Genomic DNA, 23877 nt, shown 5'->3' on the forward strand with positions numbered 1-23877 from the left:
AGTTTATAGTTCAGAATGCAGTGAAAGTAAATGAGACAAGGTCATTAAAATGGATTAATTATTATCGGGACTATATGGAACAATGGCTACCTGTCTATTTGCTTTGACAGCATACTCAGTGGTCTCCATTGACGCAGGCTGTGATGAGAACACACAGTGCTAAGTGTGAGGCACTCAAAGGTGCATGTGAAGGGATCACAGCAGATGTCAGTGAGGTTCACACAGTTCACTGTATGACACCCTTAAATCTCTTTATTTCTTTCATTTTTCATTTCCAAACATCAGTGGAATCACCCTTGAAAACCATGCTCCGTTACAGCCCGCAGGCTTTCCTATTAACAGAGGAATTATTTCCCTTTTAGATAGTCCTCATTACGAGGGTTTCCTCACTGTTAACCCGACTAATAACTGAACAAACACTGCTTCTGGGAAGGGGAAGGCAAAGCGATGAATATTCCAATTTTATCTCAACGCCTCAAGTTATTTGAGCAACACTCCGTTTTTGGCTGTGCCCATGCGTTCAGATGTTTGTTATGTTTTTATGTCTGATGCTTTGTATGCCTGACAATAACGATCAAACTGAACTTGAACTTTACAGCGAACACTTAGCATTTAGCATCATAACATCATATCATAATTACTAGCAGCTTGGCTTTAGGTCACAGAAATGCATGGTACTTTTGTTGCAGTTTCTTTCAGTTTGTCTTTGAGTAAACTCTCAAGCCCTCCACTGTCCCACACACTCACTGACTCATCCACTGACAGTAAAACACACTGCAGCACTGTGACTTGGTTTCTGTTGGTTTTGGTTTTAAGTCGGTTCTTAGCAGCTTTGTTTTAATCATCTCAGTAAGCGTTACCTGTCTTTGTTGCATTTTCTAAATGACATGGGAAATTGAACAAAGTGTAGTTTTTAGGTGTGTGTATAAAAGACTAGTACTTTAGGGAAGAAGTCGGGGTGGATTTTCTTGTTGTACAAAGTGTTGGATTTTGATATGACCGTTGTTCACATCCTGCCAAAAGTCAACGTTTCCCACAATCTTAACCAATATGTTTTTGTAACAGCCATATGTGTCATGTTGTCTGGAGAGCTAAAGTGTTTAACACTAAATTCTATAGATTTTATTTTATAAAGTCACTTTTCATGTCAAAGTCTTTCTCAGAGACAGAAATAAACCAGCCCTGTGTCCTAGAAATTACTTTTATACACAATTTAACAGAAACCATAACCAGAAAATACATTTTTTATGTGGATATTGTACTGCAAAGATTGGACATTTTGATCGCTTGATCGATGTTCAGTTCAACATATTTGCGACTTGCACAATAAATGAATTAACGATACATCTTCATTACATTAACAGGAAACATGATCCCAACATAGTTATGTTTCCTACAAATGTATTTCTTGGAGACGGGGTTTCTGGGCACATCCAGTTCTGTGATTGGCTGTCCAATTTTTCAGACCTAAGCAACAATGTTTAATTTTGAACCCCCCAGGCCTCCATAGCTTTGGCAGTTGCAAATATTGGATTAGAATTTACTAATAACAAGTTTAATATTTTATTCAGATAGTATCCTCTTGAGAGCCACCGTATGTCTTCGGCCTAACATTGGCTTCCCATTTGAAATCATTAATGTGCATGAAACGTCTCCTGCCCTGACTTATATCCTTCATTATGTTTTATGAAAGGTGAAAAACAAAATATTTTGGGGGAAAATTTCAGAGTCATTTTACCACAGAAGAACTCATGAAAAGTTATTGAACTGACTCCACACACTATGAGCATTTATCAAAGACGCCTTTATGCATGTGTGTTTCCAGAGAGAAAGCCAGATGGCACTTGGATGTTAGAAGGACCTGAGGATGGATGGCTGCTAGTATTTAGAGTGTGGGAGTCGAGTCTCACTGACACCATCACATCTCAAAGGGCTCGCAGATTTTCATTAATCACCCCTCGAAGGGAGACGTTGGCTTTGCATCCCCAAATGGCTGCGGGTATTGCTTTACACAAGTTCCATCCCCAACCAGTCAGCGTGTCATGCTGCGCGTGTGTGGTCTCTTAATGTGATATCTCCACTGGCTCTGCAAAACCAGCATGACAGACTGCCAGCACAGCAGCAACCACTTTGATTTTTCCGTAGAAGGATGAATCACTCTTGAATGAACACTTGGTGACCCATGGCTTGAAGACCAAGATTAGCCCTAGCAACCGATGCTCTCCGGGGTCCATAATCGATGGTGAGGGCTGAACACCCTGTTTACCTGAGCTCTCTCCGCTGGTCGTCCCATCCAACTCACAGCAATGTCCTTGCAGCCAGGCTTGACGAGGTCATGAACTCTATAATGCATCCTGATCAAACAAGATTCATCTCAAGGCGACCATTCTCTGGTAAGTATTTCACATACTTTATGTATGTCTGGATCTCTGGCTCTGTATGTGTCCCTATTGATACCCACAAGACATTTGAATTGAATATAATTTTCTGTATACAGACATAAATGATTTCAGCTTTGTCCTAGCTTTTTGTTTCTGGATTGAGGTCCTGTATGCTTCACCAAAGTCTTGCATTAGAGCAAACAAAGTTGTAATTATTTTGCCTTCTACTGAGGCAACGGACAAGGCTGCCCTTTGTTCCCGCTTCTTTTTGATATAACTATTAGGCTCCCGCCAACAGCAATAAGGAGCAAATCAGACTTGAAAGAAGTCAGTGGAGGAGGCCAGACATATAAGTTATCATTTTATACAGATAATTTAATTTTGTATGTTTCTCAGTCTTACATTTCTGACTTTAAAGGCTAAGGCTAACTAGTTCTGGAAAAAAAGTATCTGGTTGCAAAATCAACCTGTAAAACAGGATACTTCCTGTCAACACTTGCCTCTGACATCTTTACTGAGCTGGAACAAAATGCATTTCAAACCCAAGAACTAAGAAATCATATCTGTAGAGACAAAAGGCAGCCTTCTTCTAGTCCGGGGTCTTTAACTTCAATACTCTGTATTACTCTTATTGTGTGTGCATGTGTGCTCTTATTTGTGCACTATAGATCTATGGTATATTCTACAAGCCATGATGTTGTGTGTTGTGATTTGTGTCATGTTGTGAAGTGAGTAAATTCATATCTTGGAAATGTTCAATAAAAACATTAAAAAAAAAAGAAAAAGAAAATGGCATCGATCTTTTCCTTCCGCGTTTTTTTTTTTAAGTTGTCTTCCGTAGGCTTGGTGTAGCTCACCTCTAAGAGACAGGCAGTAAGCACTAAATATCTCCCCAGGCCATACAAGGGGTGGAGGGAGTGAAATCAAAGCGTCACATACAGATAGTACATTTTGGCCAATTTTCGCCAGCAGTGCGCTCACAGCTTCCTGTTGTCATTGTCCTGTACTTTTCTGCGTTCTGTCCTCTGAGTGACACTCACATGTTCCCTGTAAATTGAATCAGATGGGAACACTGCGTACACACAGCTGAATCAAGATGCTATGAGCTTCCCGTGACTGTTTAAGAACTAATCGCTGGTTTTGTCTATAGTGTTCTTTTCATTAGCAGCAACAGCAGCTGTGTCAGAGCCTGTGTGTTCACAGACAAGCATCAGGTTCTTTTTGTTGCATGACTAGATGGGAAAGATCAATTTAGATACTTATTTATGCCACATTAAGCATCTACATAGCCTATACTGTGTAATTTGTTCAATTTTCTGTTGCATGAAGCCTGAATCCTATTATCTGTGTTAGGCAATCCCTCTGTGATCACTCACTGACTAGAACAGGACCATCTGACCCATGAGTGCAGATGAAGAAATTTCTCAACGGTGTTTTTTGATTGGCAAGCTTTAAAAATGTTGCATTCAATTCACTTAGTCAATGAAAACTGTAATTTGCTTTAAAATGTAACAGGTCACTTAACTCTTTTTTATTCCTTCTATTTCTTTTTTTTACCCACAAGCCATTTTCCTTACAAGAAATTATCCCCTTAACAATATAAACTTCAACAAATGCAAATGTGAAATGCCAAAATTTACTTAAAGTATAAAAGTCGTAATTATTACTGTATTAAAATCTAAGCAGCATTTATTCTAAAGGTTTGGCTGGTTGAGGTAGAGCTGATTCTAGATATTTTGCTATGTGCTCATCAAAGGTTTTTAAAAATCAAAATCTACAATTTAACCAATAACAACAGCTATCAGATAAATGTAATGGAGTAAAAACTATTAAACTATAAAACTAGTATTTAGTAGTATAAAACTTAAATACTCAAGGAAGAGGAGTACGCACCTCAGTATTGTGCATACGTGCAGTACTTGAACAGATGTGTAAGTTTCTTTCCTCCAATGATTTTTAAGGAGATTCTCAGAATGAGCCACTAACAGCAGCACAGATGGAACAGTTAATAATATATAAATAATAGTAATGAAATTAGTCCACTTCCTTTGGCTGAGTGGTTGTATAACTTGATGGTAGTGGGAACAAAGGATCTCCTGAACCTCTCTGTTCTGCAGCGCAGTGAGATGAGATGTTGTCCTGCTTGAATGTTGTGGAGGGGACGGTTGGTATTGTCCAAGACGGCGTCCATCTATCATTGCATGCGTCTTTACACAACAGTCCTGAGTGAGTCCAGACTCCTACCAAGCACAGACCCAGCCTTTTTCGCCAGCTGCAAAAGTACACTGGCCACCTCTGCCCCTTCCAGTAGATGGCATCCTTCTTCAGGGACCACTCCAGTTTACTGTCCAGGTGCACACCTAGGTATTTATAAGTGTGCACCACCTCAATGTCCTTCCCTCGAATGTTGACTAGCTGAATGGTGGGCCTAGACCTCCGAAAGTCCATGACCATCTCCTTGGTCTTGGAGGTGTTCAGAAGGAGGCAGCTCTTGTCGCTCCATTCACTGAAGGCCATCGTCAGATCCCTGTACTGCTCTTCCTGCCCGTTCCTGATACGCGCCACAATAGCTGTGTCATCTGAGTATTTCTGGATGTGGCAAGACTCAGAGTTGTATTTAAAGTCAGCCATATACCCCAGTCCATAGTCCCCTGTGGAGCCCCAGTGATGCTCATCACTGTCCCTGAGACAGTTACCCAGCCTGACTTACTGTGGTCGTCTTGTCAGGTAATCCACAATCCATGACGTGAAGCAGGAATCCACCCACATCCCTTCATACTTGTCTTTAAGAATGGAGGGGGTTGGATGGTGTTAAATGAGCTTGAAAAATCAAAAAACTTAATCCTTGTAACTACATGACTCATCCAAGTAAGAATGGGCCCGGTGGAGCATGTAAAGGACGGCATCATCCACTCCAGTATGTTGCTTGCAGGCGAACTGTAGGGAGTCTAGTGCATGTTCAACCTGTGACCTTAGAAGGTAGAGAAGCAGCCGATCCAAGACCCTGCATGATGTGTGATGTGAGGGCCACCGGTCCGTAGTTATTTATCTCACCTGGTCGCCATATTTAAGGTACCGGAACGTAGCCTCTTGAGCTCCGCCCTCACCTCCTCCGCTGTACAGGAGAGGTGACTTGACCCCGGTGTGGAGGGAGCTGCAGCTGCAGTGTCAGGTTGTGAGGGAGATGCCGTAGGGGAAGCTGCAGCTGAAGCAGTGGGAGTGAAAACACGTGAGGGCCGTGCCAAACCTGTAAGAGCAGGTAACAGTGTCACTGATAATGAACTATCACACACTTTTATTTTCTCTCAAGAGTCTCTTCATGTTTCATGACAGACTGGCAGATGAAGTTGCAAGGAGAAGAGTAAAGGTCTTGTTAAACTGTGAAAATATCAGTTAAAACTTAAGTGCTGGAACTCCAACTCTTTGACTGGACAGAATTTATTTGATTCAGACTCAAGAAACAAAGGAATCATTTATATCAGGATCATTATATAATTCAATAATATCATACTTTTTGGTGCTTCAGGGTGTCTCAGAGTGTTGTGAAGGAGTGGAGAAGTATGTGTAACATCTCATAGGTAACTGGAGCCGTGCACACAACTGTCAGATAGCCGAAGATTAAATGTTATAGGTCAGGCCAAATCACCACACACACCATGCACTCTGTTGTTTGGCAACCAGTTTGTTCGCAGCATGTGGGAAGCAAAAACAAGTCTTTTAACCTCAGACAACCCCAGCTCTTCTCTATTTCAGGCTCTCAGATTGTTATTTTTCCATGACAATGAGTGTTTTTAGTATTTAATCATTATCAATTCTTTTCTAAAGGGGGTTAAATTATGAATATGTTTTCAAAGGTTGGAATGAGTTAATGTGGCTTCCTGATTTTTTTTATTGCAGTTTCAAAACCAGAATCTTGGAGGAAGGCATTTTATAAATTGACACAAAACTAGACGTAAACGTTAAAAAGTGTATGTAATAAAAAAAAAAAACCATGCTGATATAATACCATTATGTATGTGTATGTGTCACAGTTATCTCACAAGACAAAGAGACTACTGTCTTTGTTAACTGCCGATGAAGATTTACCAATTGTTTAGGATTATCAAGTTAAACATCTATACATGACTTCCATAAAATACTCTGAATGAAAGGAAGTGTATTATTTATAGAGAGGAGAATAATTAAGTGACATACTGAGTTAATTTCCATTCTTACTAATGTCAGGTATGTCCTGTAGACCAAATTAATGAATTGAATGAATGAATGAATTTCAGATGACTGCACAGAAAAAAACTGAAATCTAATTATGAGCCTGTTTTGGAAAACTGCAACTGATATTTGGATTTTTCCCTCTTTTCTCTCTAATTTGAAATGGATGATCCCCATGTGCTGTAACCCTGGTAAGTGCTTCTGTTGGTGAAGGTGTGGACAGCCACGTTTCCTCTGATCAGTACCAGGCACTTTTCAACAAGAGCTTCACGTTTTTTTTAAAAAAGCTTTTTAAAGTCGCCCCAATTTAGTCATCGGTCAGTTGCTCATGTTTTCAATGGCCCCTGTCTCGTCTTCCAAACGCCTCTGGCATTTCTGGAAACATCAGTATGCTGACAACTGCTACTTGTTGCTGATGGAAACTGGAAACATGGCTGTTGAAAGCAGCCAGAGGGAACCTGAGGGTACACCAAAACAAAGAGCTGGACAGAAGCTAAAAAGTGCAATAGAGCTGCAGAGTACAGTGCAGCTTCTTCCCAGTGGTAAAAAATCATTACTGTAGATACATTACCTCATATGTCTACTGCACTTAAATATATTTTCTAGGTACTTGCACTTAAATGGAGTGTTTTGAATTTATGCTACCTTATACTAATGCTCTATTATATTTCAGAAGGAACTTTTTACTCCCATACATTGATCTGACAACTACAGTCTCTTTGATTTTAGGTACAAATATGGGCCCAACTTATAAAAAGTGAAGCCTTATTATAGATGAAATTCATTGCATTTACTGTAAACCCACACAGGTGCTTTCAGCTGTGTTGCCAGTGAGACATGCTGGAGCTGGAGCTGTGCAGCAAGCTGGGGTTTACATGAGGCCATCACATGCTAATAGGAATAATTAAGTTGTACCTTGTTGTTGAAACAAGATATTATCTCATGCAGATAAGATTTAAGAAATTGTCTTTAAGAACGTTTAATACCTTTAATATTCTGAAGTAATCATCTAAATTAGTACTTTGACTGTAACACATTAAAATTCAACCTTTTTCTGGTAATACTTACGCAATTTTGGTGAAGTAGAATTTTGAAAGCAGGAACTCTGGATGGTATCACTACTTTTATTTGAATAAATGATTAAATCTAATGGGTAAATCTCCTTTCACATTACACAGTCATTTGACTTGGTATAAACATATTGATGAATTAACCTTTAAGCAGATCCATTGTGTATTCCATGTGAAACAGTGCAGCCTGCTGCTAAAATAAACTCCATTCACACAAAGCTTTTGTTCACTTCAGTTCAGACCCAGAGGCACATTCAGAACACATAACTGAATTTCAACATATCTGCCATAAAACAGCAATAGTGGAAAAAGTCTAAATATCAAAAAATAATGTTTTTAATCCACGACCATGGCCAGCTGTTTCTTAGGAATAAGAACGCAGTAAAGCCAGTGTGTGTTTGGAACAGAGACTTATTTCTGGCTTTCCATGTCTCATGATCAGAACCATGTGTCCGCCACGTGGAGAGCTCGCTGTATTTGTGTAAAGCTCAAAGAGACATTTCAATGGTTCTTTGAGGAGGGATGAGACCAGAGCCACCTCATACAGAGCTACACTCTATATGAAAGTGTTGAAGAAATACCATGTGGTACCCATGATGCAAAGATGTCTATGTCTCTAGAGTTTTATTCATGCAGCAAGTGACACAGTCTGAATAAATCTCAGAGAGCTACAATAAACTGACAGTTCAAAGCAAAGAAAACAAAACATTTTCAGATTGGTAGATAGATAACCAAGACTGTAATAAGGCACTGTATCTGATTAATTAATTCACACATGGAAAGTGTTTATAATTTTAGCTATTTTTCCTGATGTGCAAAAACAAACTTTTTGATTGTTTCATCATGAAGGTTTAACTGACTAAAAACATTCATGTTGGCAGTAAACAAATGTTATTTTAACCACGCTTTCACATCATAGTGTGTTTGTAGGCAGCATTGCACATTTTCTGTCTAGTTTTATGGTGTTGTAGAGAATTTTGATTCAAAACCAAAGTAATGAAGAATAAAAGTATGACACTTGAGGACCACAAAATAGAAACATGGTCATAATATTGTTGTGGCTGAAGTCAAATCCCAGTGATGTCTTTTCTTCTCAGGCATGAAATCATAAATTTAAGGGCAATACAAGCTGTATATCTCTACAAAATATTATGGGCCTAGGTAGGGTGTGGTAATACTCTGGAATGCAGAGGTGAAAAGAGTTTTGAATTCAATTGGCTCCCACTCTCCGTCAGATGGGAGGAGGCAGGGAGCCAGTGCAGCGATGCCTGGCAGCGTCTTTGTGTGTTTAAATCACTTAACGTCCACGTCTTGGCCGTGTCGTTCTGGATATTTTGGAGACTCCAAAAAGTCTGCCAGAGCGAGAGAGATTTTGGAAATACTCATATAACACAAGGAAGGAAGGAAGCTTGCAAAATGTTTTATATCTAGCAATGAAATGTCAAGCGCGGGTTGACTTGCTGGTCGTGGGGCAGGGGGGCTTTTTCTGTGCAGGACATGGAGGACTATGTGTAAATGTTGGACTCCAGCTAGAAAGGCTTATTATTGTAGAGCTGAAGGAAGAGTCTCATTCTTACAGCTTGAAGGCAGACGCAGGGAGTGACAGAGAGCAATGCACTGCTGCTGCAGCTGGGATATTGTATATTTTTATTCTCACGTTGATGCTTCTCAAGCGAAGGTTTACAACCGCATGTGTAGACTACTGAGTCTGAGGTTTATCAGGTTTAACAGTTCTGTGCTTTATCATATTGTCTTTTCGCTTTTAACTGTCACTGTGTAATATAAACTTTATCATGCTTTACATAACATGGATCACTAAGAGCTACACAAAGGCAGCTTGAGGTTCATAAAGACGTTTCACCTCTCACCCGAGAGGCCTCTTCAGGGTCTCGTGGGGAGTCCCAGGTATTTAACCTCTTGCGGGGGTCGCCAACACCTTGAGAGTCGTTGAGGTCACATATGAGTTGTATCCCACCCGGCCATCATGTGAGTCTTTCGAGTCACATGAGTTATGATGGACCATTACTAAAGAGAGGAGGTGGTCCACGACACCACTTATCAGCCACTTACACTGCAGCCCTGAGTTCCCTCCCCAGGCAGCTTAACACCCATCCACACCATGACTCATGTGACCCTGTCTCCGGCAGTGGGAACGTCTGAGGTGAACGCCCATGGATTACATCAGGTATTCATATGGGTAATTATTACGGCAGCGACAGGTCTAAGATCTAAAATCGCTGGGTAATGCAGCTGAAATCAATATCATGTTATTGATTTTTTTTGTTTTTTATGCAATATGTATCATAATAAACCTACACATGGACTAATCAAATGGATGCTCACTGCAATAAACTGTGCTCAGTATTACATAATTCAAACTGAAGTCTGAGTTTTCTAAAATTATAATAAGAAATAATGGTCCCAGCCTGTCACCTCAGTATCTGGGTTACAGGCTGAGTCTCTGTGTGGTGTCCCAGCTCCTGGGAGCAGAGCAGAGTGGATTAACAGATCAGGTTATTTTGATCCGCTTGTAAAGCCTCTATAGGAGGATCTCTGCCCACACTGCTCAGGATGTTATGCTGACAGTCTGCGACTTTAAAATCAGGTGAGAGGGCACCTCTGCTTTTAAGCACAAAATAACCCCCCTCTGTCTAATGAGCAGAGGCGGGAGAAATATTCATGTCTTACTTAAGAGTAGGAAAAATTCTCCACTAACGTCCTGAATTCAAAAGTAAATCCTGAAATCATCAGCAAAATGTTTATAAAGTTTCAAAACTAAACACATTTATTGTGCAGACCGATAAAGCGACTACATTATATAGTTGGGTACTTTAATTTGTATCAATACAGTATTTATATTATTATTTTTTCATTCATTCATTATTTTTCCTTGCAACCATTAATAGTAAATTGTAAAAGAAAGAGAAGACACTATTAACTTATAAATATATTAAGATGGCTGAGTAACTATCTCTCTAGAGAATGAGTGGTTGTTGATTATATTTATCAATTAGAGACAGAGAATATTAGAGGGCAACAATGACACATATTTATTTTTTATTTTCTTTATATCTATATTATAATCTACAATATTTAAGGACATTTTAAAGTTAGGCAGTATGTCATTACCTACATTCCAGCAACATTTCTACACAAACACAAATGTAATATATGTAGGACTACATATATTGAATTTACATATACTGTATGAACATTTAAAATAAAAAATTACATATAAAACCTGTTAGAAATGGGAACAATTTAATATCATGACATACATGTCTAGCCCATACAAATATGTATGTCTATGTATGTTTGCTTATATTGTATACACATGTTACATAAATATATATCCATCCCAAAGCCTGTCAGTATATGTTGATATTATTTGCAATGGGAAGATAGACATGAATATGAATAAGAAATGAATAAGAAAAACATATATAAGCATATCGAATTCGTATATGTATGTTGTTTTAATATATTTGCATATATAAGCTAAATATATATTGTATATATATATATATATATATATATATATATAGCAGACCTATATATATTGTATATGCTAACAACATAATATGTACATTTTACTATAGGTATTTCATATATGTTATAAACTTATATCTTCATATGTCCAGAGGATGTATACATGTGATAATAATATATGTCCTTATAGGTGACATATATGGCAACATCACTTCAGGTCAAAGGGGTAAACATAGCACCGACACAACTCTGGGTTGTTGTCGTTGTGACCCAATGTTGGTGTTATTTAAATATTCCCACAGTATCACTAGATCGAAACATGCTGTTGTCTTGGGTGGTTTTCCTACTGTAGGTACGGGGTTTAGTTATATAGTGTACAAACAAAAACGTATAATGCAATTAATGCTGCCAAATCTTCAAGAAGTCATTATATCCATTTCTAAGACTATTATGTGATCATTTCAAGGAGGACCGAGCTGTTGGTTTCAAAGAACTGTGGTATCTAACTCTCTCTAGCTTTATGGCAACATATAAAGTTATTTCTGTACACGCTATCAATGGTAATAAAATATCTAATCAAACGTGGGAATCCTGCCAGAATGTGCAGCTTTACAATGCACAACCACGTGACACATACCTGATGAAGCCAGCTGATCTAAATGAATCTGTTCCTAGCACTGCACATTATCTTGAAGGAAGTACTTCAGCTTATTCAGTACTTTCATGATAGTTTTATAATACTCAAGAGGCCATAAACACTCCTGCAGGACAGAGACGATTTCAGCAGTAGTTGAGTTTTTCTGTTTGATTCTGTAGCCGCTCATTGATTTTTCTGTGATGTCTGGCAGCTGCACTCTGCTGATTACAGCAGTTTGAGTTGGTGTTTGGATCCGCTCCAGATCCAATACTGGTCTGAAGAGCGGGGAAGCCCTCGAGTTAAGTGCTGCTATGTTGATGCACTTCATCAATCTAAAAACCTAGCTGTTTTCCACAGACCATAAAAAATGTCATATCGCATCCTCATATTTTATTTTTGCGTTATTTGTAAAAATGTAGATAAAATATAAAATAGTATTGGTGCTGAAGATTGTCATACACCCATGCCTTCAATGTATTGTGCAAGCAGCTGTTGTGCTTAGTGTTTGGGCAATTAGCTAATACTCATTTAAGACCCTTCTTAGAGCTTTGGAGGGTAAGCTGTGCAGAGGGTCAAAGGTCAAATCCATGCACATATTGTAGGTCATGTTTATTTATTGTTTGCATACATTCCTATTCCCCAAGAATCCTAAACATTTACATTTAAGATGCTCTGTCTCTTCTCTCTCTTTTTTTTCATTTTTCATTTGCCTTTTCTAAGTAGAGCAAGAGTCAGAGTCAGAATCAGTCCTGTGTGTACAATAAATACTTTAGTTCGGTTACCATTATGCAATTATGATAACCTAAAGATATTATTTCTTTTGTTTATCCTCTTGACTTTGTTTCTCTTGGTCCATTTCAGTCATTTTCATGATATATTATCCAGTTGTTGTTAATTACTCAGTTTTTATTATGACTATTGTTATTATTATTATTATTATAGTTGTGAATAAACAATTTTTGCAATTGAATTAATTGATAAATTCTCCATCAGATTTGACCTTTTGCTGTATATATAATAAGGATAAAGCTTGTGCTGTTTTATATAGTTTTGTTATCGGCAACAAATCCCATGAAAAGACTGAAACCAACAAGTATTGTGCCTCAGTACTTTCCCTGTGGCGCTCAGCCCCAACTCCACAGGTTCCTGGTGTTGACATAAGTCTTTAAAAATTAGTCACACATTTAAAGTTTCGTTTTTTTGATAAAGGCTAAGTAGTTTCCTAAAACTGCTGGGCCGCGTAATGTTTGGAAAACGTTACTCAGACTATTCGACAGTGTCTTTGTTGGGAACTTTTTTCAGTTTTTTCATTAATACACATTTTTGTGACTCAGTGACTGAGTGTAGCACAAAAAAGATGCAACATAGACTCTCTGATGTAGATTTTCTTCAAGCCAGGCTGAAGCCGACGTAACAACGTTGTTTTGTTTTTTCTTCATTTCAAAACTCTGATCTCATCGTATAAAATTAATGGATTTCCCCTTTAAAAGCAGCGGGACAGTTGGGTTGAGTCAGAATAAACGACAGTGCTCATTCCCATAAAGAAATGACGTACAGTATATGTCATTGATGTTGCCATATATGTTGCCTATAAGGAAATATATTATTATCAGGTATATACAGATATATGATGATATAAGTTTATAATATATATGAAAAACCCATAGTAAAATTTGTGTATGTACATACATATTGTGTATTAAAAATGTCTATATGATGATTTTTTACATGATATAACATGATTTGTTAATGATATATTTAATTCAATACGATATTTTATCTATATATATACAAGTTTAAAACAACATACTTGAAATCTAGAAAATCTATATGCTTATGTATGTTTTTCTTATTATTTTAAACACATTCATGTCCATCTTTTATATTTACATACAGTATATAACTTCAACAGGCTTTCGGATAAATATATATTTAGCTTACGTCTCTACAATATAAACATACAGATATAAACATAGATATTTGTATGGACTAGATACATATGATATATGATACATATGTCAATATATGAAATTGTTCCAATTTCTAAAAGGTTTCATATTTCATTTTTACATATATGTTTTTTCTGCATGTAAATTTCATATATGGAAATTCAATTTATGTATTACATTATGTATGTATGTTATATTAATGGTTTATAATGAAGAAATATGTGACCTCCAGTAATTTCATTTTTGTCTAAAAGCTGTAATCAATTATGTAAATAATAATGATTTTGATAATGTCAAAGAGTTCTTAAAAGTAATATCTCTCAGTGTAGATATAAACACATATTTTACTGGTTTTCTCTCTTTCATTGCCAGTGACAGTTTGTTTGTCTGGTGGCAGCAGCGAAGAGATTTGAAACTTGGCCTCTGTTGTCCTCTAGTGGCCACACACCATCACTTTTCACATTTGCTTGCACTACAGAATAGTATCACAATATGTTTATTTGGGACTTTGGCCTGAAGTTTATGGTAGACACATAATTCTCCTATTTTGTAATTTCCTGAAATGTATACTAAAAACATATATTCATACATGCATAGTCATTATATTGTTTTCCACTCTTTCATTACTTGTCAGGTCATTTATATTTTGCCCTTTGTGAATAACATTTATTTATCTGCCCCACCAGTACGTCTTCAATTGTATTTTTCCCATACATCAAAATGACAAAGCAGCGTCACTGACAGTTATAAGAGTCCAGATTAGTTCCTGGAAGTCAAGGGGGGGGGAATAAATGAGCGTTTTCCCATTGCCCCATCACAACCACAGGACCTGAACTTTCAGTGCACTTTCTCTTCTTGTATTTTTCCCCCAATTCAGGAAGTTGGTCTCGAAGAGGCGGATGAAGTATTCATACTCAGGAATTGAACTTAAATCTCATTCACACAGTTCACAGTGTTCACACAGTTCATTCAGGCCCCAAAACTACCGGCAAAGAAGTCCTAACATCTTCAAGCCTGGACTGAACAATGCTTTTGCAGTTCAGTCGTATCGTCACAGTATACTTTAGGTAAAAACTCATCTCTTTAAGAGAGGCTCCGGTTTTCCCTTTGAATCATTCATTCATCTTTTCTCTCTGTTTGCTCCAACAGTGACCACAGGGTGTTTATTGCTTATGTAGGAATATGGTCTTTTGTTCAATCTGCTGTTGTAATAATTATAAGTTAGCCCGCTCAAAACAAAATCAGCGAGAGTGTACTGTTTGCATTTTGAAATCAGAACTATTTATTTTAATGATCTTTGTGTATTTTGTGTATCTTTTCTAGATTTCGAGACAAGTTAAATTTGAACATTCAACATTATTCACGATACTTTAACTGTGACTGTTAAAGTTACTGAGTCCAAATGTAGTTTATCTTGCAGGTGTTTCAGCAGCACACTCACGTGTATCCAGAAGGTGGAGCTCTCTGCTGGAGAATCACTGCATGTTGTATGTTGCAGGTGGCACAATGGAGACAGCTGTGTGTCGGTGTTGTAGATAAAACCATAGATTAAATCATGTTGTGTGAGTGCATGTGGGATGGGAAATTTGAAATTTTCTGCAATTCTTCAATATAAAGAAGCACATAGTGTGATAAAACATAGGTGGGTATAAATGTCTTGAGAGCTGATGTTTTTCGTGAACTCTGATGAAAGCACTTTGTCTGTGAGCAGACATGTTGGTACAGGTCGGAGCTATGTCAGGAGCCGCTCCCCTGTTTCCCACCTCCCCTGGAGTTTTCTTCCCTGAGGTCACACATTTCTGCATAAGTGACTGCCGCATGTTGGACATTGAAGAGCAACTTTTTAAAGAGTCTGTCTATGTATTATTGCAAGATAAACCTTTTATGCAACCATTTAAATTTGTTCTCTCTTTTTTCAATGTTTTTACATCCTAAATACTATAAATGATCTTTTCATGAAATGTTTAATGCTCACATCGACCCTTTAAACCAGATATTCAAATCCTGTTTTGCTGTGACTTTTCTACAGTTTGGTTTTTGTCAGCCTCATTTAAGTTCTAATAAATTTATATAGAAACATTTTATTCACAGATCCCCTCCTCCACTGGATAATGATGATTACGCTGTGGCTTGGCCTTTTCTTCCTCCCCCTAAACACATGCATATGCTTGTCCACACTTGCATGCACAAAAGCCAACCCTAACCTAAACTCAGGTCTCACACAAACCATGAATCCTCTGGCTGTTATGTAACTATTTCCATCACAGCTTTTTCCTAATGTTGTTTTCTTTTTTTTTTATTTTAAAAAACAATCTAAAAATATTCACAGAAGCACGTTTTTTCCAAGAGAGGCTTCATTATTGCTCTTTAACTTGCATAACTTCTTTCTATCTTTCATTTAACTGTTGCCTGAGGGGTTTTGGTCTGATCAAGCCCGACCCTGTTTCTTTACGATGTACAAGTATGTGTAAAAAGAAAACAAAGACACTACAAAAAGCATATTATCATAGGAAAGTATCAAGGATTTTATTTTACATGTGATGAACAAACAATGACAACGTTCCAAACAAAAAGCAAAGTAACAAAAGTAGAAATAAAATGGTATTAGTTGCAAATACTGTGGGGAGAAAAAGGAGTCCTGAGATATGTTGAACCTTTACTGGCCAAATATAATTCCAGTTTAAAATACTTCTGATTAATTCTAATACAGTTTTCTTGTACTGAAGTTCTTAGTCAGAATTGTCATTTATAACATCCAGATTCAAGTAACATTTTGCCGTTCATTGTTTTTGCAATGTGTGGAACTTATTTCCCAACAACTATAAACATGTGTCAGTTACAACCCCTGCAAATGTACATGCTGCAAAATATTGAACAAGTCTGAAAGATGTCCAGTCATCAGTGCGCAGTGGCTGGATGGAGTGATTGTCCCCCTAGACGTAGTCCCTGCCTGGCTGGCTGGCAGAGTGGGACGGTGGGTAGCGTGGAGATTTCCCTGAGCTCTTGCCGGGGCAGTTGCAGCAGAGGAAGCCCCCTCCTATAATAGTGAGACATGCAGCTCCCCATCCAACATACAGGGCACTTCCAAATTCAAATCTGTGAATGATTTACAGATTAGCCTACATTGATACTTGCGTATCAATTTACCAACATTACCAGTCTTCAAGTCTAAACACAGACTGATCACGTTATTAAGATCACTACATAAACATAGAAGACTATGCTTGAAAATTAAAGAAATAGTTTGACATTATGGGAAATGTGCTTCTTTGCTTTTACTGCTGTGACTTAGATGAGAAGATTGATACCACTCTGACGTCTGCACACTAAATATGAAAACACCTTCAGTCATACCTGATCATTTACTTAACTCACCTTGAATTAGTGGGAGTGAATGGGTTGTAGAAGTCCTGTGCTATTCTGTGGCCATACCAAGATGTTCCCACCAGAGCAAGCAGACCTGGAAAACCAGTGAGCAGAGAAACTTGTTGTAGGTATTGTTGCATTATAAGGGGTAAGAAAGAGAATCATCTGTTGTGTTTCGTCTTAATAAAAGTAAAACCCAGCATATACACTACAAGCCAAAGCCTGTTCAAGGACGAAAAACAACCTTACAACCCAGGTGATGTTCAAATAGTGTGTGTCCATTGCATGTGTGTGTGTGTGTGTGTGTGTGTGTGCACTGAATGAACTCTAACCAGCGATAATGAAGATGACCCCTCCAGTCAGTGCCACTTTGTCCTTCTGCTCAGGTTGGTCAGCCATGCAGGTGGTGCACCTCAAGCCCACCACCTCCACCAAGATGGAAATAAAGCTGAGCAAGATGGAGGACAACATCAGCCCGCGTGTGCCCTGTACCATCCCTGGAGACAAAGTTGATTTTTAGCAGGTTTTCATTCATTCATCTTTCCTCTTGTAGATTCAGCAGGACGTTCTCTCCTGGATCATCCCTACTCTTTCTTCCTTTATGTTTTCTAACTGCACAAATACATTAAAATTATAATGAATGAATTGCAAGCGGTGATCTCACTCCCCCGCGCTTCTGTCTAATAAGAAAGTTTAAATAAAACCTGAGCATAAAAATGTTTCTATGATATCCAATAGCATCACGCAAGCAGTCCTCGGTATATAGCCTAGTCTAATCTCATTGTACATCCTCTTATTTTCAACAGGCACGAAACGGGCGGGAGCACTGACAACATGAGTCACAACAGCTGAGGTGTCCTCAGTCACTGCAATGCAAGGCTTTTTGATCTGATGAAGCTGGTATCACCTGTGATCTTTCATAGTCAATAAGTTAAAATTCAGTTTACACACATACATTTACATTTGATAATTGATCGCCTTGCATAACTTCTATTCTTTTTGAATGGATTTGTTCTTGGTCTGCCAGCTGCTGGTATTTGGCTGACATGTCTCTGCATGCAAGAGGTCTTCAAGAAAAGGGTATTCTCTCACACAAGGTTTGAGTGGCCAGAGAGATTCACACATTGCAATATACAACCAGACAATTTTTAAACTGGTCCAATTATTTCATGAGCAATTATGAAGTCACTACTGAAAAAATCCTAATATTGTTTCTGTAATGGACTGTTCATGGTCCCATGACCCATTTTCTTCCCACGCTGATAGAAACTGATGCTGGACACAGTATAATTTGTGGGCTCAGTATGCTCTGCACAATATGCTCAATAGCTGATATTTATAATGGAATCTTATAAATGGTGCAATGAAAAAACATGATGTGTAAGACAATGTTACCTGGTAGCTGGAGAAGTGAATCATAGACTTTACACTGAATCTGACCCGTGCTCTGTGACACACAAGTCTTCCACAGGCCTTCATACATAGCCTGAGCTGTGATGATGTTGTCTCCTGCATAAGACGAAGCTTTCCACTCCACCATCACTGTGGATGCTATTGATCCAACGAAGCCCAGGAAGGCCAATGTGAAGCCAAGAAGCTGGATTCCTGCATTGGCCATTATTTAAATTCAGAGATAGTAAAAGATCCAAGTGAAAAAAAGGAAAAAGGAAAAATTCTCCTAGTTATGAAGGCAGTGAAACAAAAACACAAAACTTTCTTAAAGTAGTTCCAGGTGGTTTCAGGTGGTGGATATGGTCCCAAACAGTGGTGTCTACCTGTGCATCTTCAGGGAATAACCTGCATTTGATGGAAGGGGGAGGGATCCAGGAATGCCATCACCTCTGACTGAGGTTATGAGGAGCAGGACGACACCTAGTGGAAGCAATGGCCTCCTGCAGGGACTAAAAAATGACTCCTGAACCTCCAACCAACGTTCATTGAAAATGCAAAGTTACACACAGTAAAACAACAGTTTTCACATCTATTATAAAATAATGAAAGATTGATACACTGTGGGCTTGTAACAATTTACATGACAGGAATATAAATCTTTTGAAAAGTCAAGCTCCCTCCTTAATGCCTCATTAGTCAGGTGTTACCATGTTATATTTATATTATGTGTAGATTCTTTTTTATGTGACTGTGCTGTTATGACCTTTATGAGATCTTTTTTTGCAAAAGAGATGCATCTCAAAAGACACCCAGGTTAAGTAAATAAAATATGTATAGTTATTAGTAGTGGCAGCAGAAGTTGTAGATGGACAGAGTGATCTACTTTTCCCATTAAAGCCCATTTTCTCTTGAATCTATTTGTTTTGTTTTGGTAAACAGTGACTCAACGCTAACAGACTTTTACTGAAACTAACATAAAAAAAGACAAAAATCCTCCTCTTTCTTCCACACCTTGTTTATAACAGTAGCAAATAAAAATCAGCTACTCTGTGAGACTAGTGAGACTACAGAGAATATAATCCTGTGATTCATTTGATTTACCGAATGACAGGATTGTTGTTGTTGTTTGCAGATGAAACTGTGACAGGAGCTGGCCACTGGCCAAAGGTTTTGTCTTGCCTAATTCAGACTTGTTGTCGTTTGCACTTTGTGTGAGCTGGCTCTTTTGGTCCCACAAGGAAACTTGATTCAATGCTGCGTGATCCCTGTAACACAGAGGTATGTTGAATTTCATTCATTTGAACAGTTGTTCCTTTAAATGAACATTACTCATTCTTCTTTCTGTGAATAAATACCAGGTTTTACAAAAGAAACAGGAGTGTACTGCATGTGTTTGTGTATTTATATAAAACCAACGTCAGCCTCACTTCCCTGTTCATTCATACAAACTTTCTACATGTTTTGACAGCGGAAAATGAACAAAGAATTGGGCCTGACACTGTTCCTGGTGCTGCTTTTCTGTCACAAAGGCAACACAGAGTCATACACCTCTTGTCCGTACAAATGCCAGTGTTTCACTTCGGTCCAAGTGCTGTGTGCAGACGAACGGATGATATCTTTGCCCAGAAACATGTCAAAGCAAGTGAAGGACTTTATTGTAATGACATCAGCTGTGGCGTACCTGCTCCCTCACACTTTAGAGGAGAGCCCCCAACTCACCAAGATTGTCTTCTTAAACAATGCACTGCGAAGTATTCACGCTCAGGCTTTTGATCATCTGACTGAGCTGCACGAGCTGGAGATTAGTGGGAACCCCTGGCTGGAACATTTGTTTCTGGGGACTTTTTCAAAGCAGAGTAACTTGACTAAACTGCTGCTCAACTTCAACAGGTTCAAGGCGATTCTTCCCGGCATGTTTGACTCCCTGAAACAACTAGAAACTTTGCAGATGAAGGGAAACATCATATCAGATCTGCCGACATTTCTTTTTCTGAATCTCCACAACCTTCGTGTACTGGACTTGTCCCAGAATAAACTTGAAGGAGTGAAAAGAGAGACATTTTCTGGTCTGGCTAAGCTGGAGATCCTGAAAATTAACAACAACCTCATTAGCAATCTTACATCTGACACATTCCACAATATTTCTCAGCTGACGGAGCTTCACCTGGAGTGGAATAAGATATCAGAGCTGGCCGAGGGCACCTTCTCTGCGTTAACTGAGCTGGAGGTGCTGAACCTCCGAGGAAACCTTCTTACAGCCTTCAGCGATAAAGTGTTTGGATTCAACGCCTCAAATTTGAGGGAGCTGAACCTTAAAGGCAACAGACTGACTGAGCTGTCCTCTCTGAGTGATTTGACATCTCTTTCCGACATCATCTTGTCGTCTAACCAGCTCTCTCAACTTCCTGAAGACATTTTTAGAAATATTACACTGCTGGAGAATCTGGATCTCTCTGAAAACCAGCTCAAATTTTTGCCTGAAAGAATCTTCAACAATCTATTTGGTATCAAAGCGATCCACCTCAACAGGAACAATCTGAGAAATCTGGAGCCCAAACTGTTTGAGGACCAAACGTTCATTCAGCAGCTCTACTTGTCTGACAACCAGCTGGAAACTCTCCCACTGGGCCTTTTAGAACCTTTCGCCATCCAGCACACAGTGAGGCTGCATGGAAACCCCTGGAGATGCGACTGCCACATGTGGTACCTTCATGACTGGGTGCTGAGAAACAGCCTCGACGTAGAGATGCTGGACAGGATGCTCTGCGAGAGCCCGAACTATTTGAAAAAACAAACAGTCGCCTCCATCGACAAGGACCAGCTGGTGTGTCAGGTGTCTAAAGACGAGATGCCGGATCTCAGCAGCTGTAGCCTCCAAACATCCAGTGATACCATGATCATCAAATGTAAAGTGGATAAATGTTCTCCACTGACTGTGAAGGTGCAGTTTCAGGATCATGATGGAAACATTCAGGAGCATATTTTGAAAAATGAGCATTCTCAGTGTAGCAATGAGACAATGGCCGAGAACCCCAATCAGTAATTCTCCCTGTTTATTCGATTTTGTTCTATGTGCAAATATATCCTCATCAGACTAAGAGTCACATTATTATATGTTCTGACTGTCAGAGTCAGTACTGTAAACAAACCTCTAACTCAGCAGCTGATAACCAGTACACATAACGGCTGCTGAATGATAAGAGGGGTGGATGAACCCTTTTCTGGTAAAGTTCAAAGTTCAATCCAGTACTTTTAAGATCCTGTCACTGCTAAAAGGAACCATGAAGAACATGTTAATCATCTGCTAACATGTGTTTAATGACTGTGGTGTGTTCGATCTCCAGTAGCTTCTGGTTCTCCTCTTTCTGTAGTAGCCTACACTAGCAGCGTTTGAGTGTCTTCAGTCTTCAGTATGAATGTTTCAATATGTCCATTTACAGACTATGTATTTTGCAATTTGAACAAACTAGAACAACTGTTAGACATGTCAATAAAAATTGACATTTCAATTTAACACTTAAAAAAAAGGCTTCTTTTGTAGGTAAAATCATGATCTGCAAAAGAACCTGTTTATATAGTTGTCATACAAGTCTATTAGAGTAAAAGGTATAATATCTCCTCGTGAAATCTGGTGAAATAGAAGTATAAAGCAGCATAAAATTGAACTTAATTTTAGATTTTGAGTAAATTTACATAGTTACATTTCATCACAGCCATCCACTCTGTCATCTAGGGGTTTCAAAACACTGAGCGAGACCCACCAGTCCTCTTGTGATCACTCCATTGCCCCTGAATACAGAGAGGGATGATAAAGAGAGAGGGAGCGGCGTGGGGAGGAGGGAGGCCTGGAAACAACAAGGCACACAGATGGCTACACCTTGAATACAGCACCCTAACCCACACTTAATAAGGGTCAAAGGCCAGAAGGTCAATTGGGTCCTTGGTCCGAGTTGAATGACATCACAATTCACATGACAAAAAGAGGTGGCTGTCTTATTTCCAGAGTTTGGAGGAATATCGTTAAATTGGAGGTAATCCTCACTTGACCAAAACTATTGGGTAAACCAGACATTTACATTAGGGTTGTTGTCAAATGAGCAACAAGAGGTATGGAAATCGTTAAATGCATATCTCTATTCACTGAGGGCCTCAGCAAAAAGAAGAAACTAAATGAGATATGCCAATGTCGAAACAAACCACAAAATATTGATGAAATTAATTTGAAAAATGTTTGGCTAATGTGAAAAGTTGGAAAAGATTTGGATAGTCTCATAGTCTTGCTTCATTCCATGTGAGAGTCTATTGAAAACATAGCATGGATGTTAATAAACAAAATACAACTGTAAATATTTCTGACACATTTCATCAAGAGAAAGTGAATAAAGTTCTAGAAAAATAATTCTGTGCGCGCACGGTTTCATCCGTGTGAATTTTTTGGTGTGTACGCATGTTTCCTGCTTTGTGCGTACGGCAGGTCTCGCTGTGAATTCTACGCAAGGCTTTGATACATGAGGCCCCAGGTGTCCTCCTCTGTCAGCTGATCCACACCTGCTGCATCGGAGTCAGGTTCAGATTGACTTCAGCGCTGAAGCTGGTCCACAGAGGAAGGACGCCGACCTTCAACCTTGAGGAGTGGGATCGAATCTGAGGTACTTCACACTGGTGTATATGGATGTGTGTGTATGTGTGTATGTGTGTAAAAAAAAACAAAAAACAAAACAAAACCAAACTCAAACCAACTAAATCAACAAAACCCAAAATCAAACAATGAAAACTTCAAAACTACAAACGCTGCGTTCACGAAATACGTACGTTCGCTTCGATTTCTCTGTGCGAATTTCTGCGATTTCCGTCGAGGACCAACGAGGAAGGAATACAACAGGTATGGCCCCTGGTGTACAGTTAGCTAAGCAAGCTGGAAGGGTATTTTGGCTGCTTGTGTTTTCACTTGACATCATCTGAGTTTCTGATATGGAGGACGAAAAATGACATAGTATAGTGAGGCATAAAAAGTCATAGTATAGTAAGGCATTGAATAGTCATAATATGTAAAATGTAAAAAAACGTCATTGTATAATAAGGCACAAAAATGTAAAAAAAAAAACCGTCATATTATAGCAAGGCATAAAAACGTCAAAAAGCGTCATGGTATAGCAAGGCATAAAAAAGTCACTTAGAGTTGCAAATTAACCTAAAGTGCTTGTCTTTGGACTATATTGGATAATATAATATAGCATGAGAATTAGGCATAAAATATATCATCATCATCATCATCATATATCATAATATAATGTCATACAAACGTAATAGTAATGCATAAAAACGTCATAAAAATGTTATAGTATAGAAAGTCACGAAAGTGTCAAAGTATAGTTATGCTTAAA

General features: G+C 38.5%; 2 protein-coding genes across 2 annotated transcripts; one reads left to right on the forward strand and one right to left on the reverse strand.

The window, feature by feature from the left end:
• Positions 1–16236: 16236 nt before the first annotated feature.
• cldn1 (claudin 1) lies at positions 16237–18857 on the reverse strand. Its single transcript, XM_023414825.2, has 4 exons — positions 18497–18857; positions 17434–17598; positions 17111–17195; positions 16237–16831 (listed from the first exon to the last, which is right to left on the reverse strand). Exons 1-4 carry the CDS (start codon positions 18717–18719, stop codon positions 16669–16671), a joined length of 636 nt encoding a protein of 211 aa, XP_023270593.1. The 5' UTR covers positions 18720–18857; the 3' UTR covers positions 16237–16668.
• A 734-nt stretch (positions 18858–19591) lies between these two features.
• Positions 19592–22892, forward strand: LOC111661304 (uncharacterized). Its single transcript, XM_023414824.2, has 2 exons — positions 19592–19771; positions 19962–22892. The coding sequence occupies exons 1-2, from the start codon at positions 19745–19747 to the stop codon at positions 21534–21536; spliced, it is 1602 nt and encodes a 533-aa protein (XP_023270592.1). The 5' UTR covers positions 19592–19744; the 3' UTR covers positions 21537–22892.
• Positions 22893–23877: the final 985 nt, after the last annotated feature.

This window comes from Seriola lalandi, unplaced genomic scaffold (genome assembly GCF_002814215.2).
Source record: "Seriola lalandi dorsalis isolate HSWRI2012SDOR001 ecotype SW California unplaced genomic scaffold, Sedor1 jcf7180002054542, whole genome shotgun sequence".
In the NCBI taxonomy this organism is placed as follows: Eukaryota; Metazoa; Chordata; class Actinopteri; order Carangiformes; family Carangidae; genus Seriola; species Seriola lalandi.

Excerpts from the sequence above, each read along its gene's own strand:
- cldn1 (XM_023414825.2), bottom strand. The coding sequence starts at position 18,719 with ATGGCCAATGCAGGAATCCAGCTTCTTGGCTTCACATTGGCCTTCCTG. Across the intron at positions 17,599-18,496 it reads TTCACTTCTCCAGCTACCAG|GGATGGTACAGGGCACACGC; the intron begins GTAACATTGTCT and ends CTTTGTCTCCAG. Across the intron at positions 17,196-17,433 it reads GGTCATCTTCATTATCGCTG|GTCTGCTTGCTCTGGTGGGA; the intron begins GTTAGAGTTCAT and ends CTGGTTTTCCAG.
- LOC111661304 (XM_023414824.2), top strand. The coding sequence starts at position 19,745 with ATGCTGCGTGATCCCTGTAACACAGAG. Across the intron at positions 19,772-19,961 it reads GTGATCCCTGTAACACAGAG|CGGAAAATGAACAAAGAATT; the intron begins GTATGTTGAATT and ends ATGTTTTGACAG.